The sequence below is a fragment of the Hemiscyllium ocellatum genome (assembly GCF_020745735.1).
Source record: "Hemiscyllium ocellatum isolate sHemOce1 chromosome X unlocalized genomic scaffold, sHemOce1.pat.X.cur. SUPER_X_unloc_3, whole genome shotgun sequence".
Lineage (NCBI taxonomy): Eukaryota > Metazoa > Chordata > Chondrichthyes > Orectolobiformes > Hemiscylliidae > Hemiscyllium > Hemiscyllium ocellatum.
In genome coordinates, this window is record NW_026867593.1 from 97469 (window position 1) to 111307 (window position 13839).

The 13839-nt window shown below is 59.6% G+C and overlaps 1 protein-coding gene across 3 annotated transcripts in view; it reads right to left on the reverse strand.

Moving 5' to 3' along the window:
• LOC132808959 (phosphatidylinositol 5-phosphate 4-kinase type-2 gamma-like) overlaps positions 1 to 13587 on the reverse strand; it is a 32739-nt gene extending 19152 nt beyond the window's left edge. The window contains exons 1-3 of one of the 3 annotated variants that reach the window (XM_060822352.1): positions 13463 to 13587; positions 7667 to 7764; positions 3540 to 3636 (exon numbers count right to left, since the gene is read on the reverse strand). In XM_060822352.1, the coding sequence (XP_060678335.1) occupies positions 3540 to 3636; positions 7667 to 7731 (162 nt within the window). In that variant the 5' untranslated portion in view covers positions 7732 to 7764; positions 13463 to 13587. Of the gene's footprint in view, positions 1 to 3539; positions 3637 to 7666; positions 7765 to 10589; positions 10649 to 12611; positions 12898 to 13462 lie in introns of those variants that run through there. The other 2 variants (XM_060822350.1, XM_060822351.1) reach the window with 2 other exon arrangements.
• Between the last annotated feature and the right edge of the window lie 252 nt (positions 13588 to 13839).

Sequence of the window (13839 nt, forward strand, 5' to 3'; positions counted from 1 at the left end):
AGGTTAGGGTGGGATTGGCCGTGCTAAATTGTCCCGTAGTGCCCAGGGATGTGCAGGTTAGGGTGGGATTGGCCGTGCTAAATTGTCCCGTAGTGCCCAGGGATGTGCAGGTTAGGGTGGGATTGGCCGTGCTAAATTGTCCCGTAGTGCCAGGGATGTGCAGGTTAGGGTGGGATTGGCCGTGCTAAATTGTCCCGTAGTGCCCAGGGATGTGCAGGTTAGGGTGGGATTGGCCGTGCTAAATTGTCCCCGTAGTGCCCAGGGATGTGCAGGTTAGGGTGGGATTGGCCGTGCTAAATTGTCCCGTAGTGCCCAGGGATGTGCAGGTTAGGGTGGGATTGGCCGTGCTATATTGTCCCTGTAGTGCCCAGGGATGTACAGGTTAGGGTGGGATTGGCCGTGCTAAATTGTCCCGTAGTGCCCAGGGATGTACAGGTTAGGGTGGGATTGGCCGTGCTAAATTGTCCCGTAGTGCCCAGGGATGTGCAGGTTAGGGTGGGATTGGCCGTGCTAAATTGTCCCGTAGTGCCCAGGGATGTACAGGTTAGGGTGGGATTGGCCGTGCTAAATTGTCCCCGTAGTGCCCAGGGATGTACAGGTTAGGGTGGGATTGGCCGTGCTAAATTGTCCCGTAGTGCCCAGGGATGTGCAGGTTAGGGTGGGATTGGCCGTGCTAAATTGTCCCGTAGTGCCCAGGGATGTGCAGGTTAGGGTGGGATTGGCCGTGCTAAATTGTCCCGTAGTGCCCAGGGATGTGCAGGTTAGGGTGGGATTGGCCGTGCTAAATTGTCCGTAGTGCCCAGGGATGTGCAGGTTAGGGTGGGATTGGCCGTGCTAAATTGTCCCCGTAGTGCCCAGGGATGTACAGGTTAGGGTGGGATTGGCCGTGCTAAATTGTCCCGTAGTGCCCAGGGATGTACAGGTTAGGGTGGGATTGGCCGTGCTAAATTGTCCCGTAGTGCCCAGGGATGTGCAGGTTAGGGTGGGATTGGCCGTGCTAAATTGTCCCGTAGTGCCCAGGGATGTGCAGGTTAGGGTGGGATTGGCCGTGCTAAATTGTCCCCGTAGTGCCCAGGGATGTGCAGGTTAGGGTGGGATTGGCCGTGCTAAATTGTCCCCCTAGTGCCCAGGGATGTGCAGGTTAGGGTGGGATTGGCCGTGCTAAATTGTCCCCGTAGTGCCCAGGGATGGACAGGTTAGGGTGGGATTGGCCGTGCTAAATTGTCCCCTAGTGCCCAGGGATGTGCAGGTTAGGGTGGGATTGGCCGTGCTAAATTGTCCCGTAGTGCCAGGGATGTGCAGGTTAGGGTGGGATTGGCCGTGCTAAATTGTCCCCCTAGTGCCCAGGGATGTGCAGGTTAGGGTGGGATTGGCCGTGCTAAATTGTCCCCGTAGTGCCCAGGGATGGACAGGTTAGGGTGGGATTGGCCGTGCTAAATTGTCCCCGTAGTGCCCAGGGATGTGCAGGTTAGGGTGGGATTGGCCGTGCTAAATTGTCCCCGTAGTGCCCAGGGATGTGCAGGTTAGGGTGGGATTGGCCGTGCTAAATTGTCCCCCTAGTGCCCAGGGATGTGCAGGTTAGGGTGGGATTGGCCGTGCTAAATTGTCCCGTAGTGCCCAGGGATGTGCAGGTTAGGGTGGGATTGGCCGTGCTAAATTGTCCCCCTAGTGCCCAGGGATGGACAGGTTAGGGTGGGATTGGCCGTGCTAAATTGTCCCCTAGTGCCCAGGGATGGACAGGTTAGGGTGGGATTGGCCGTGCTAAATTGTCCCGTAGTGTCCAGGGATGTGCAGGTTAGGGTGGGATTGGCCGTGCTAAATTGTCCCGTAGTGCCCAGGGATGTGCAGGTTAGGGTGGGATTGGCCGTGCTAAATTGTCCCCGTAGTGCCCAGGGATGTACAGGTTAGGGTGGGATTGGCCGTGCTAAATTGTCCCCGTAGTGCCCAGGGATGTACAGGTTAGGGTGGGATTGGCCGTGCTAAATTGTCCCGTAGTGCCCAGGGATGTGCAGGTTAGGGTGGGATTGGCCGTGCTAAATTGTCCCGTAGTGCCCAGGGATGTGCAGGTTAGGGTGGGATTGGCCGTGCTAAATTGTCCCGTAGTGCCCAGGGATGTGCAGGTTAGGGTGGGATTGGCCGTGCTAAATTGTCCCGTAGTGCCCAGGGATGTGCAGGTTAGGGTGGGATTGGCCGTGCTAAATTGTCCCCGTAGTGCCCAGGGATGTACAGGTTAGGGTGGGATTGGCCGTGCTAAATTGTCCCGTAGTGCCCAGGGATGTACAGGTTAGGGTGGGATTGGCCGTGCTAAATTGTCCCCGTAGTGCCCAGGGATGTGCAGGTTAGGGTGGGATTGGCCGTGCTAAATTGTCCCCGTAGTGCCCAGGGATGTGCAGGTTAGGGTGGGATTGGCCGTGCTAAATTGTCCCCGTAGTGCCCAGGGATGTGCAGGTTAGGGTGGGATTGGCCGTGCTAAATTGTCCCCCTAGTGCCCAGGGATGTGCAGGTTAGGGTGGGATTGGCCGTGCTAAATTGTCCCGTAGTGCCCAGGGATGGACAGGTTAGGGTGGGATTGGCCGTGCTAAATTGTCCCCTAGTGCCCAGGGATGTGCAGGTTAGGGTGGGATTGGCCGTGCTAAATTGTCCCGTAGTGCCCAGGGATGTGCAGGTTAGGGTGGGATTGGCCGTGCTAAATTGTCCCCCTAGTGCCCAGGGATGTGCAGGTTAGGGTGGGATTGGCCGTGCTAAATTGTCCCCGTAGTGCCCAGGGATGGACAGGTTAGGGTGGGATTGGCCGTGCTAAATTGTCCCCGTAGTGCCCAGGGATGTGCAGGTTAGGGTGGGATTGGCCGTGCTAAATTGTCCCGTAGTGCCCAGGGATGTGCAGGTTAGGGTGGGATTGGCCGTGCTAAATTGTCCCCCTAGTGCCCAGGGATGTGCAGGTTAGGGTGGGATTGGCCGTGCTAAATTGTCCCCGTAGTGCCCAGGGATGTGCAGGTTAGGGTGGGATTGGCCGTGCTAAATTGTCCCCCTAGTGCCCAGGGATGGACAGGTTAGGGTGGGATTGGCCGTGCTAAATTGTCCCCCTAGTGCCCAGGGATGGACAGGTTAGGGTGGGATTGGCCGTGCTAAATTGTCCCGTAGTGTCCAGGGATGTGCAGGTTAGGGTGGGATTGGCCGTGCTAAATTGTCCATAGTGTTAGGTGCATTAGTCAGAGGGAAATAGATCTGAGTGGGTTACTCGTCAGAGGGTCAGTGTGGACAGTTTGGGCCAAAGGGCCTGTTTCCACACTGCAGGGAATCTAAGGGTTAGATACAGAGTAAAGCTCCCTCTACACTGTCCCCCCATCAAACATTCCCTGGAACAGGGGGTTAGATACAGAGTAAAGCTCTCTCCACACAGTCCCCCCCATCACACACTCCCAGGGAGAGGTGTTTAGATACAGAGTAAAGCTCCCTCTACACCGTCCCCCACTCCCAGGGACAGGGGGTTAGATACCGAGTAGAGCTCTGTACGGGAGACGGGAGGTGGGGTCACTCACCAGGTAATCCTGATCGTCGATGTTGAACCTCTCCCGGAGATTCCTGAACACCTGAGGGCAGTATTCCTTGAACTTGAAGTGACTGGGCAGATTCTCTCTGTGTTAGGGGAGAAGGGCGTGTGAGACACAGACAGACAGGGAGAGAGAGAGAGAGAGAGAAGGCTGAGGGAGAGACAGACACACACAGTCAGAGTCAGAGACAGAGACAGAGTCAGAGACAGAGTCAGAGACAGAGACACACACGCACTGTCAGAGACAGGCACAGTCAGAGACAGAGACAGGCACAGTCAGAGACAGAGACAGGCACAGTCAGAGACAGAGACAGGCACACGCGCACAGAGACAGACACACGCGCACAGAGACAGACACACGCGCACAGAGACAGACACACGCGCACAGAGACAGACACACGCGCACAGAGACAGACACGCGCACAGAGACAGACACGCGCACAGAGACAGACACGCGCACAGAGACAGACACGCGCACAGAGACAGACACGCGCACAGAGACAGACACGCGCACAGAGACAGACACGCGCACAGAGACAGACACGCGCACAGAGACAGACACGCGCACAGAGACAGACACGCGCACAGAGACAGACACGCGCACAGAGACAGACACGCGCACAGAGACAGACACGCGCACAGAGACAGACACGCGCACAGAGACAGACACGCGCACAGAGACAGACACGCGCACAGAGACAGACACGCGCACAGAGACAGACACGCGCACAGAGACAGACACGCGCACAGAGACAGACACGCGCACAGAGACAGACACGCGCACAGAGACAGACACGCGCACAGAGACAGACACGCGCACAGAGACAGACACGCGCACAGAGACAGACACGCGCACAGAGACAGACACGCGCACAGAGACAGACACGCGCACAGAGACAGACACGCGCACAGAGACAGACACGCGCACAGAGACAGACACGCGCACAGAGACAGACACGCGCACAGAGACAGACACGCGCACAGAGACAGACACACGCGCACACGGTCAGAGACAGACACACACACACACACACAGACACGTGCATGGTCAGAGACAGACACACACACACACACAGACACGCGCATGGTCAGAGACAGACACACACACACACACAGACACGCGCATGGTCAGAGACAGACACACACACACACACACACACAGACACACGCATGGTCAGAGACACACACACACACAGACACAGACACGCGCATGGTCAGAGACAGACACACAAACACACACACAGACACGCGCATGGTCAGGGACACACACACAGACACGCGCATGGTCAGAGACAGACACACACACACACACACACACACACACACACAGACACGCGCATGGTCAGAGACAGACACACACACACACACACACAGACACGCGCATGGTCAGAGACAGACACACACACAGACACGCGCATGGTCAGAGACAGACACACACACACACACACACACACAGACACGCGCATGGTCAGAGACAGACACACACACACACACAGACACGCGCATGGTCAGAGACAGACACACACAGACACGCGCATGGTCAGAGACAGACACACACACACACAGACACGCGCATGGTCAGAGACAGACACACACACACACACACACACACAGACACGCGCATGGTCAGAGACACACACACACACACACACAGACACGCGCATGGTCAGAGAGAGACACACACACACACACGCAGACACGTGCATGGTCAGAGACACACACACACACAGACACGCGCATGGTCAGAGACACACACACACACACACACACACACACACACACACACAGACACGCGCATGGTCAGAGACAGACACACACACAGACACGCGCATGGTCAGAGACAGACACACACAGACACGCGCATGGTCAGAGACAGACACACACAGACACGCGCATGGTCAGAGACAGACACACACACACAGACACGCGCATGGTCAGAGACAGACAGACAGACACACACACACACAGACACGCGCATGGTCAGAGACAGACACACACACACAGACACGTGCATGGTCAGAGACAGACACACACACAGACACGCGCATGGTCAGAGAGAGACACACACACACACAGACACGTGCATGGTCAGAGACAGACAGACACACACACACACACACACAGACACGCGCATGGTCAGAGAGACACACACACACACACAGACACGTGCATGGTCAGAGACAGACACACACACACACACACACACACACAGACACATACATGGTCAGAGACAGACACACACACACAGACACGCGCATGGTCAGAGAGACACACACACACACAGACACGTGCATGGTCAGAGACAGACACACACACACACACAGACACGCGCATGGTCAGAGACACACACACACACACAGACAGAGACCGACAGGAGGATGTGTCTGAGCCCCTACCCATTCACCCTCCCACAGCCCAGGACAGATTCCTTCTGACACATGACTGTCTGACAGGTATGTTACCCCTCCCCCAACCTGCCATCTCTTACAGCACCCCACACCCCCCCCCCCCAAGGAATGAGGAGGGGAGTGGGTACACACCTGCCCACACGCTCCCCTCTGAACCAAAACAAAACATTCCTGGGTGGCAAGCGCAGGGCTCGAGACTGGGGGGTGGGGAAAACCACAGAGAGTTCTGGGCTGACAACAGAGATAACCCCGATGTAGACTGATATCACTCTGCACAGACTCACCCCTCAGCCACGAGGCAGAGAGAGAGAGAGACAGACCGAGAGAGACAGACCGAGAGAGAGAGAGAGACAGACCGAGAGAGAGAGAGAGACAGACCGAGAGAGAGAGAGAGACAGACCGAGAGAGAGACAGAGACAGACCGAGAGAGAGACAGAGAGAGAGACAGACCGAGAGAGGGAGAGAGACAGAGACAGACAGAGAGAGGGAGAGACACAGACAAAACAAACATGCACAAGTCAGCCCTGGAGAGAACACATGCATGAAAGCGACAGAGTGCTGGAACTGCAAATCACAGAATACTTACATTGTAGAAACAGGCCATTTAGTCCTTCGAACCCAAATTTGCCCCCCGAAAGAGCAGCCAATCCCGACCCACTCTCTTCAACATCCCTGTATCCCAGCATGTCCCACCGCCAATCCCACCCTAACCTGCACATCCCTGGGCACTACGGGGACAATTGAGCACGGCCAATCCCACCCTAACCTGTACATCCCTGGGCACTACGGGACAATTTAGCACGGCCAATCCCACCCTAACCTGTACATCCCTGGGCACTACGGGGACAATTTAGCACGGCCAATCCCACCCTCACCTGCAACTCCCTGGGCACTACAGGACAATTTAGCACGGCCAATCCCACCTGAACCTGCACATCCCTGGGCACTACGGGAACAATTTAGCACAGCCAATCCCACCCTAACCTGTACATCCCTGGGCACCAGGGGACAATTTAGCACGGCCAATCCACCCTAACCTATACATCCCTGGGCACTACGGGGACAATTTAGCACGGCCAATCCCACCCTAACCTGCACATCCCTGGGCACTACGGGGACAATTTAGCACGGCCAATCCCACCCTAACCTGCCTGTTCCTGTGCCACCATGCCAGAAATGAGAGCGTGTGAGGGAGGAAGAACGCAAGAGATGAGTATGTGAGAGCGAGCGAGCGCGCGATAAAGCAGAACAAGTGGAGACCATTCAGCTCATCCTAGCCCTTGGAAACATCGACCCGATTAGTCTCCCTGCACCCACCCTCCACCCAAATGCATTAGCACTTTAGCGGACGTCTCCTCTCAGCAGACTTCAGCTCTCCCTCGCTTGAAGCTAGGTATGGCAGGGGGCTGGAAATCTCACAGCCTGCCGCCTGGACCCCAACTCTCTGAGCCCTGCGATTCCCCTTGCCTCCCCCTCTCCCCAGCGTCTCAAAACGGGTCTGACTCCCCTCCCCCTGGCTGGTGAGAGTCAGGCGCGGTTTCCTCACGCCCGGCTGTGTGGGATTTCACTAGAAGGCGACCACACCCTGCTGTATACACAAAACACCAGCAGGCTGGCTGGGGCTTGCAATGGGGAGCCCCGGGAGGGGTGGGGGGGTGTGTCCCACCCACGCACGGTGACGGGAGGGGACCTCACGCGGCACGCTCACTTGTTGAAGAGGTGATTAATGACTTTGATTTTGCTGTTGGCTTTGAAGTCATCGGGGAGGAGCATCACAGGCACCGGGACGTGGTTGAGTTCATTGATCTGACGGAGGCAGACAGAGAGAGAGAGGAAGGTTAAGTGTGTCACTCTGAAGGACACCCCAAAGCCTCAAGCACTTTGCCTGCAGTGCAGTGGCCAACATACAGACGCACAGCCGTCCCAACCCTCCCTCTACACACCTCTCCCACTGAGATCCAACCTCCCTCCCCATCCCTGCCACATACCCTTTCCTCCCCAGACTTATCCCAGCGCCTGCCTGGGATTGGCCTCCCCCTCTCACCGACAATGACCAGGGAGTAATGTCCACTCTGAAGGGCAGTTATTCAGTGCACATGATGTACGCGCGCACGCGCACACACACACACACACACACACTCCTGTATCTGGGGAGGTCTAACTCTCTCTCTCTCTCTCTCTCACTCTCACACACACACACTATGCCCTTTAGTTCTGGACATCCCCCCCCCCCACGCAGCAGGACCTAAAGGGCAGAATGGCCTACTCCTGCTCTTTTCATTGTCCGAAACCTTAAGCGTTTTTTTTTTGGGGGGAAACTAGAATTGAGTGAGGAACTGAGGAATGAGGGGGAGTCACGGTGCTGAGCACTGTCGGAGTGTGCAGGGTCCCCACAGACATCACCCCAGCCCCTGGACTGCCTCTCACTTCCCAAAAATTCCCTAGATTCAGCAGGATCCGGACTCAGAACGAGACAAAGCAAGAACCCACCGGCCACATCTCTCATCAGGAAATGACAGCTGGGGCACAGTCACCATAACATCCTCCCTCTGGTACGGAGACCCCAAAATGATACACGTTAACAGACCCTTCGGCCCGACCCGTCCGTGCTGGCCCAGATAGCCCTAACCTAATCCGGTCCCCATTCCCCCAGCACTTGGCCCCATCTCCCTCTAAACCCTTCCTGTTCCTGTCCCCCCACCCACCTTTTAAATGCTGTCATTGTACCGGCCCCCACCCACTTCCTCTGGCAGCTCCTCCCACCCACACACCACCCTCTGGGGGGAAAAAGTTGCCCCTCAGGTCCCTGTTCAGCCTTACCCCTCTCGCCTCAAACTTATGCCCCTCTAGTTCTGGACACCCGCACCCCAGGGAAAAGACCACGGCTATTTATCCAATCGACGTCCCTCGTGATGTTATAAACCTCTATAAGGTCACCCCCTCAGCCTCCGACGCTCCAGGGAAAACAGCCCCAGCCTGTCCAGCCTCTCCCTGTAGCTCAAACCCCGCAACATCCTTGTCCATCTTTTCCGAACCCTTCCACAACATCCTTCCTGTAGCAGGGAGACCGGGATTGAACACAATATTCCAACAGGGGCCCCTAACCCATGTCCTGTACAGCCGCAACGTGACCCTCCCAACTTCTGAACTCAATGCACTGACCAATAAGAACATACCAAATGCCTCCTACATCACCGTCTACCTGTGAGTCCACTATCAAGGAACCAGGAACCTACACCCCGAGGTCTCTTTATTCAGCAACACTCCCTAGGACCTTGGCGTGAGGAGGACAAACCCTGCCCTGAACTGTCCCACCAAAAACGCAGCACCTCTTACAGACGGAGCCGGCTGGAAGCCAAGAACAGTCACTAAATCTGAGCACGACCCCAAGCTGGGTGGGAAACGAAGCAGTGATTCCGACCCAAGGGTCAGGGATTAACAGGGGGCCAAGCCGGTGTAGCGCAGGAAAGGAATTTTTGAAAAATGTAAAGAGTGCATTGAATCGAAATGCAGGATTCTGAGCCGCAGAGGGATCTGGGTGAACTAGTACATAGATCGCAGAAGGTCAGTCTGCAGCTAAAACAAGGAAACGTGTAGGACACGATAACCTATCGCTGGAGTAACTGCATACCAGAGCAGAGAGGCCATGTTGCAATTAGACAGGGAGAGGGTGAGGGCGTTGTAAACTTCTGCTCTACCTTCCTCTTGACATCTTTCTACTGACACCCCTTCACACCCTAACCTCCTTCTCACGAGCTCTCCCCACGCTCAGGTACTTCAGCAGCGGCAACTCCTGGTCGCGCATCACCTCACCCCCCCACCCCCAATCCAATTCTAACCTGCCAGAACCCCTTCATCTCTAAAACAGTCACCCACCGGCCTCACGTCGTTCGCACACTCCCTCCTCAGCCCGGCCCGATGTGCCCCCTTTCTGCTCTCCGTCTCACATGCCACTACACCTGAACACGTCCAATACCCGCTCCCTCCTCCCTGACCCTCCCACAACCCAATCCCGCCCTGCGAGCCCACTACCCGCGCCCACCCTGAATGGCTGACCTCCTCCTAACCACGGCCCCTCACTCACCCCATTCCCGCCAGCCCCACGGAGTGACTGTCCTTCATGCCCCCACCCTGCGGGCATCTCCCCGAGGGGTTAATACCCCAGAATGGGGTGGACACCCCGATCACACTGTCTCCCCCCACCCCAGTAACCCCCTCAGCCCAGTCAGGGGTCGACCCCCTCCCACACTCTCTGTCCCACCTCTCCCCATGAAAAACTGAGTAGGGAGCTGTTCCCTCACCCAACCTCCCCAACTCTCACCATCCCTAACCCCCCCAGTAACAGGGTGCAGGACTCTTCCACCTCCTCCCCCCCCACCCCAAAATATGAAGACAGTGACCAAAAGGCTGACCCCTTACTCCCGAACCCCACTCCTTACCGATTGGTTGACCCCTGACCCCCCTCCTTACTGAGTGGTTGATCCCCCACATGAAGACGCTGACCACGGGGTTCCGGCCCTGACCCCACCTTACTGATTGGTTGACCCCGGATCCCCCATCCTTACCGAGTGGTTGGCCTCCCACATGAGGACGCTGACCAGGGGGCTCCCGGCCCTGACCCCCCTCCTTACCGAGTGGTTGACCCCCCACATGAGGACGCTGACCAGGGGGCTCCCGGCCCTGACCCCTGACTCCCCCCTCCTTACCGAGTGGTTGACCCCCCACATGAGGACGCTGACCAGGGGGCTCCCGGCCCTGACCCCTGACCCCCCTCCTTACCGAGTGGTTGACCCCCCACATGAGGACGCTGACCAGGGGGCTCCCGGCCCTGACCCCCCTCCTTACCGAGTGGTTGACCCCCCACATGAGGACGCTGACCAGGGGGCTGCCGGCCCTGACCCCTGACCCCCCCCCTCCTTACCGAGTGGTTGACCCCCCACATGAGGACGCTGACCAGGGGGCTCCCGGCCCTGACCCCTGACCCCCCCCCTTACCGAGTGGTTGACCCCCCACATGAGGACGCTGACCAGGGGGCTCCCGGCCCTGACCCCTGACCCCCCCCCCTTACCGAGTGGTTGACCCCCCACATGAGGACGCTGACCAGGGGGCTGCCGGCCCTGACCCCTGACCCCCCCCTCCTTACCGAGTGGTTGACCCCCCACATGAGGACGCTGACCAGGGGGCTCCCGGCCCTGACCCCTGACCCCCCCCCCTTACCGAGTGGTTGACCCCCCACATGAGGACGCTGACCAGGGGGCTGCCGGCCCTGACCCCTGACCCCCCCCTCCTTACCGAGTGGTTGACCCCCCACATGAGGACGCTGACCAGGGGGCTGCCGGCCCTGACCCCTGACCCCCCCCTCCTTACCGAGTGGTTGACCCCCCACATGAGGACGCTGACCAGGGGGCTGCCGGCCCTGACCCCTGACCCCCCCCCTCCTTACCGAGTGGTTGACCCCCCACATGAGGACGCTGACCAGGGGGCTCCCGGCCCTGACCCCTGACCCCCCCCCTCCTTACCGAGTGGTTGACCCCCCACATGAGGACGCTGACCAGGGGGCTGCCGGCCCTGACCCCTGACCCCCCCCTCCTTACCGAGTGGTTGACCCCCCACATGAGGACGCTGACCAGGGGGCTGCCGGCCCTGACCCCTGACCCCTCCCTCCTTACCGAGTGGTTGACCCCCCACATGAGGACGCTGACCAGGGGGCTCCCGGCCCTGACCCCTGACCCCCCCCTCCTTACCGAGTGGTTGACCCCCCACATGAGGACGCTGACCAGGGGGCTGCCGGCCCTGACCCATGACCCCCCCCTCCTTACCGAGTGGTTGACCCCCCACATGAGGACGCTGACCAGGGGGCTGCCGGCCCTGACCCCTGACCCCCCCCCTCCTTACCGAGTGGTTGACCCCCCACATGAGGACGCTGACCAGGGGGCTGCCGGCCCTGACCCCTGACCCCCCCCCTCCTTACCGAGTGGTTGACCCCCCACATGAGGACGCTGACCAGGGGGCTCCCGGCCCTGACCCCTGACCCCCCCCCTCCTTACCGAGTGGTTGACCCCCCACATGAGGACGCTGACCAGGGGGCTGCCGGCCCTGACCCCTGACCCCCCCCTCCTTACCGAGTGGTTGACCCCCCACATGAGGACGCTGACCAGGGGGCTGCCGGCCCTGACCCCTGACCCCCCCCCTCCTTACCGAGTGGTTGACCCCCCACATGAGGACGCTGACCAGGGGGCTCCCGGCCCTGACCCCTGACCCCCCCCCTCCTTACCGAGTGGTTGACCCCCCACATGAGGACGCTGACCAGGGGGCTGCCGGCCCTGACCCCTGACCCCCCCCCTCCTTACCGAGTGGTTGACCCCCCACATGAGGACGCTGACCAGGGGGCTCCCGGCCCTGACCCCTGACCCCCCCCCTCCTTACCGAGTGGTTGACCCCCCACATGAGGACGCTGACCAGGGGGCTCCCGGCCCTGACCCCTGACCACCCCCCTCCTTACCGAGTGGTTGACCCCCCACATGAGGACGCTGACCAGGGGGCTGCCGGCCCTGACCCCTGACCCCCCCCTCCTTACCGAGTGGTTGACCCCCCACATGAGGACGCTGACCAGGGGGCTCCCGGCCCTGACCCCTGACCCCCCCCCTCCTTACCGAGTGGTTGACCCCCCACATGAGGACGCTGACCAGGGGGCTCCCGGCCCTGAACACCGACACCTTCTGGGAGACGAAGTGCTTCTTCTTGGTCTTGGTCTTGGAGGCGGAGGAGCTGAGGCCGCCCGGGGCCTGGGGCTGGGGCTGGGGCTGGGGGTGACCCGGGGGAGGGGGAGCCGGGGGAGCAGGGGGGCCCGAGGCCATGGCGCGGGCTCAGGGAGACTCGATCCGGGCACTCACCTGGGGCCCCGCCCTCACACCCCCACCACACCCAATGGGACAGGTACCGGGGTCACGTGTCACACAGAGACCCCGCCCACCACGGAGACCGCTCAGGTACTGGGGTCACGTGCTCTCAGTGACCCCGCCCACCCCCGTCTCCACACGGAGACCGCTCAGGTACTGAGTCACGTGCTCTCAGTGACTCCGCCCACCCCCGTCTCCACACGGAGACCGCTCAGGTACTGAGTCACGTGCTCTCAGTGACTCCGCCCACCCCCGTCTCCACACGGAGACCGCTCAGGTACTGAGTCACGTGCTCTCAGTGACCCCGCCCACCCCCGTCACCACACGGAGACCGCTCAGGTACTGGGGTCACGTGTCACACAGAGACCCCGCCCACCCCCATCACCACACGGAGACCGCTCAGGTACCGGGGTCACGTGTCACACAGAGACCCCGCCCACCCCACAGAGACCGCTCAGGTACTGAGTCACGTGCTCTGAGATCCCGCCCACCCTTCTCCACGGAGACCGCTCGTGTACAGAGTCACGTGTCACAGAGACCCCGCCCTCCCCTTCACCACGGTGACCGCTCAGGTACTGAGTCACGTGCTCTGAGACCCCGCCTACCCTGTCCCCGCACGGAGACCGTCCCCAGGTATTGAGTCACGTGCTCTGTGCCCCCGCCCTCTCGTCGCCACGGAGACCGCTCAGGTAGAGTCACGTGCGCTTGCAGAGACCCTGCCCTCCGGTCTCCACACGTCGACCGCGCCGGCACTGAGTCACGTGCGCTTGTAGACCCCGCCCACCCGGCGACGCGGAGACCACTCAAGTAGAGTCACGTGCTCTGAGCGACCCCGCCCTCCGGTTTCCACGCAGACCCCTCAGGTACTGTGTCACGTGCGCTTGCAGACCCCGCCCACCCGTCGCCACGGAGACCGCTCAGGTGCTGAGTCACGTGCGCTTGCAGAACCCGCCCACCCGTCGTTACGTGCACCGCCCAGGTT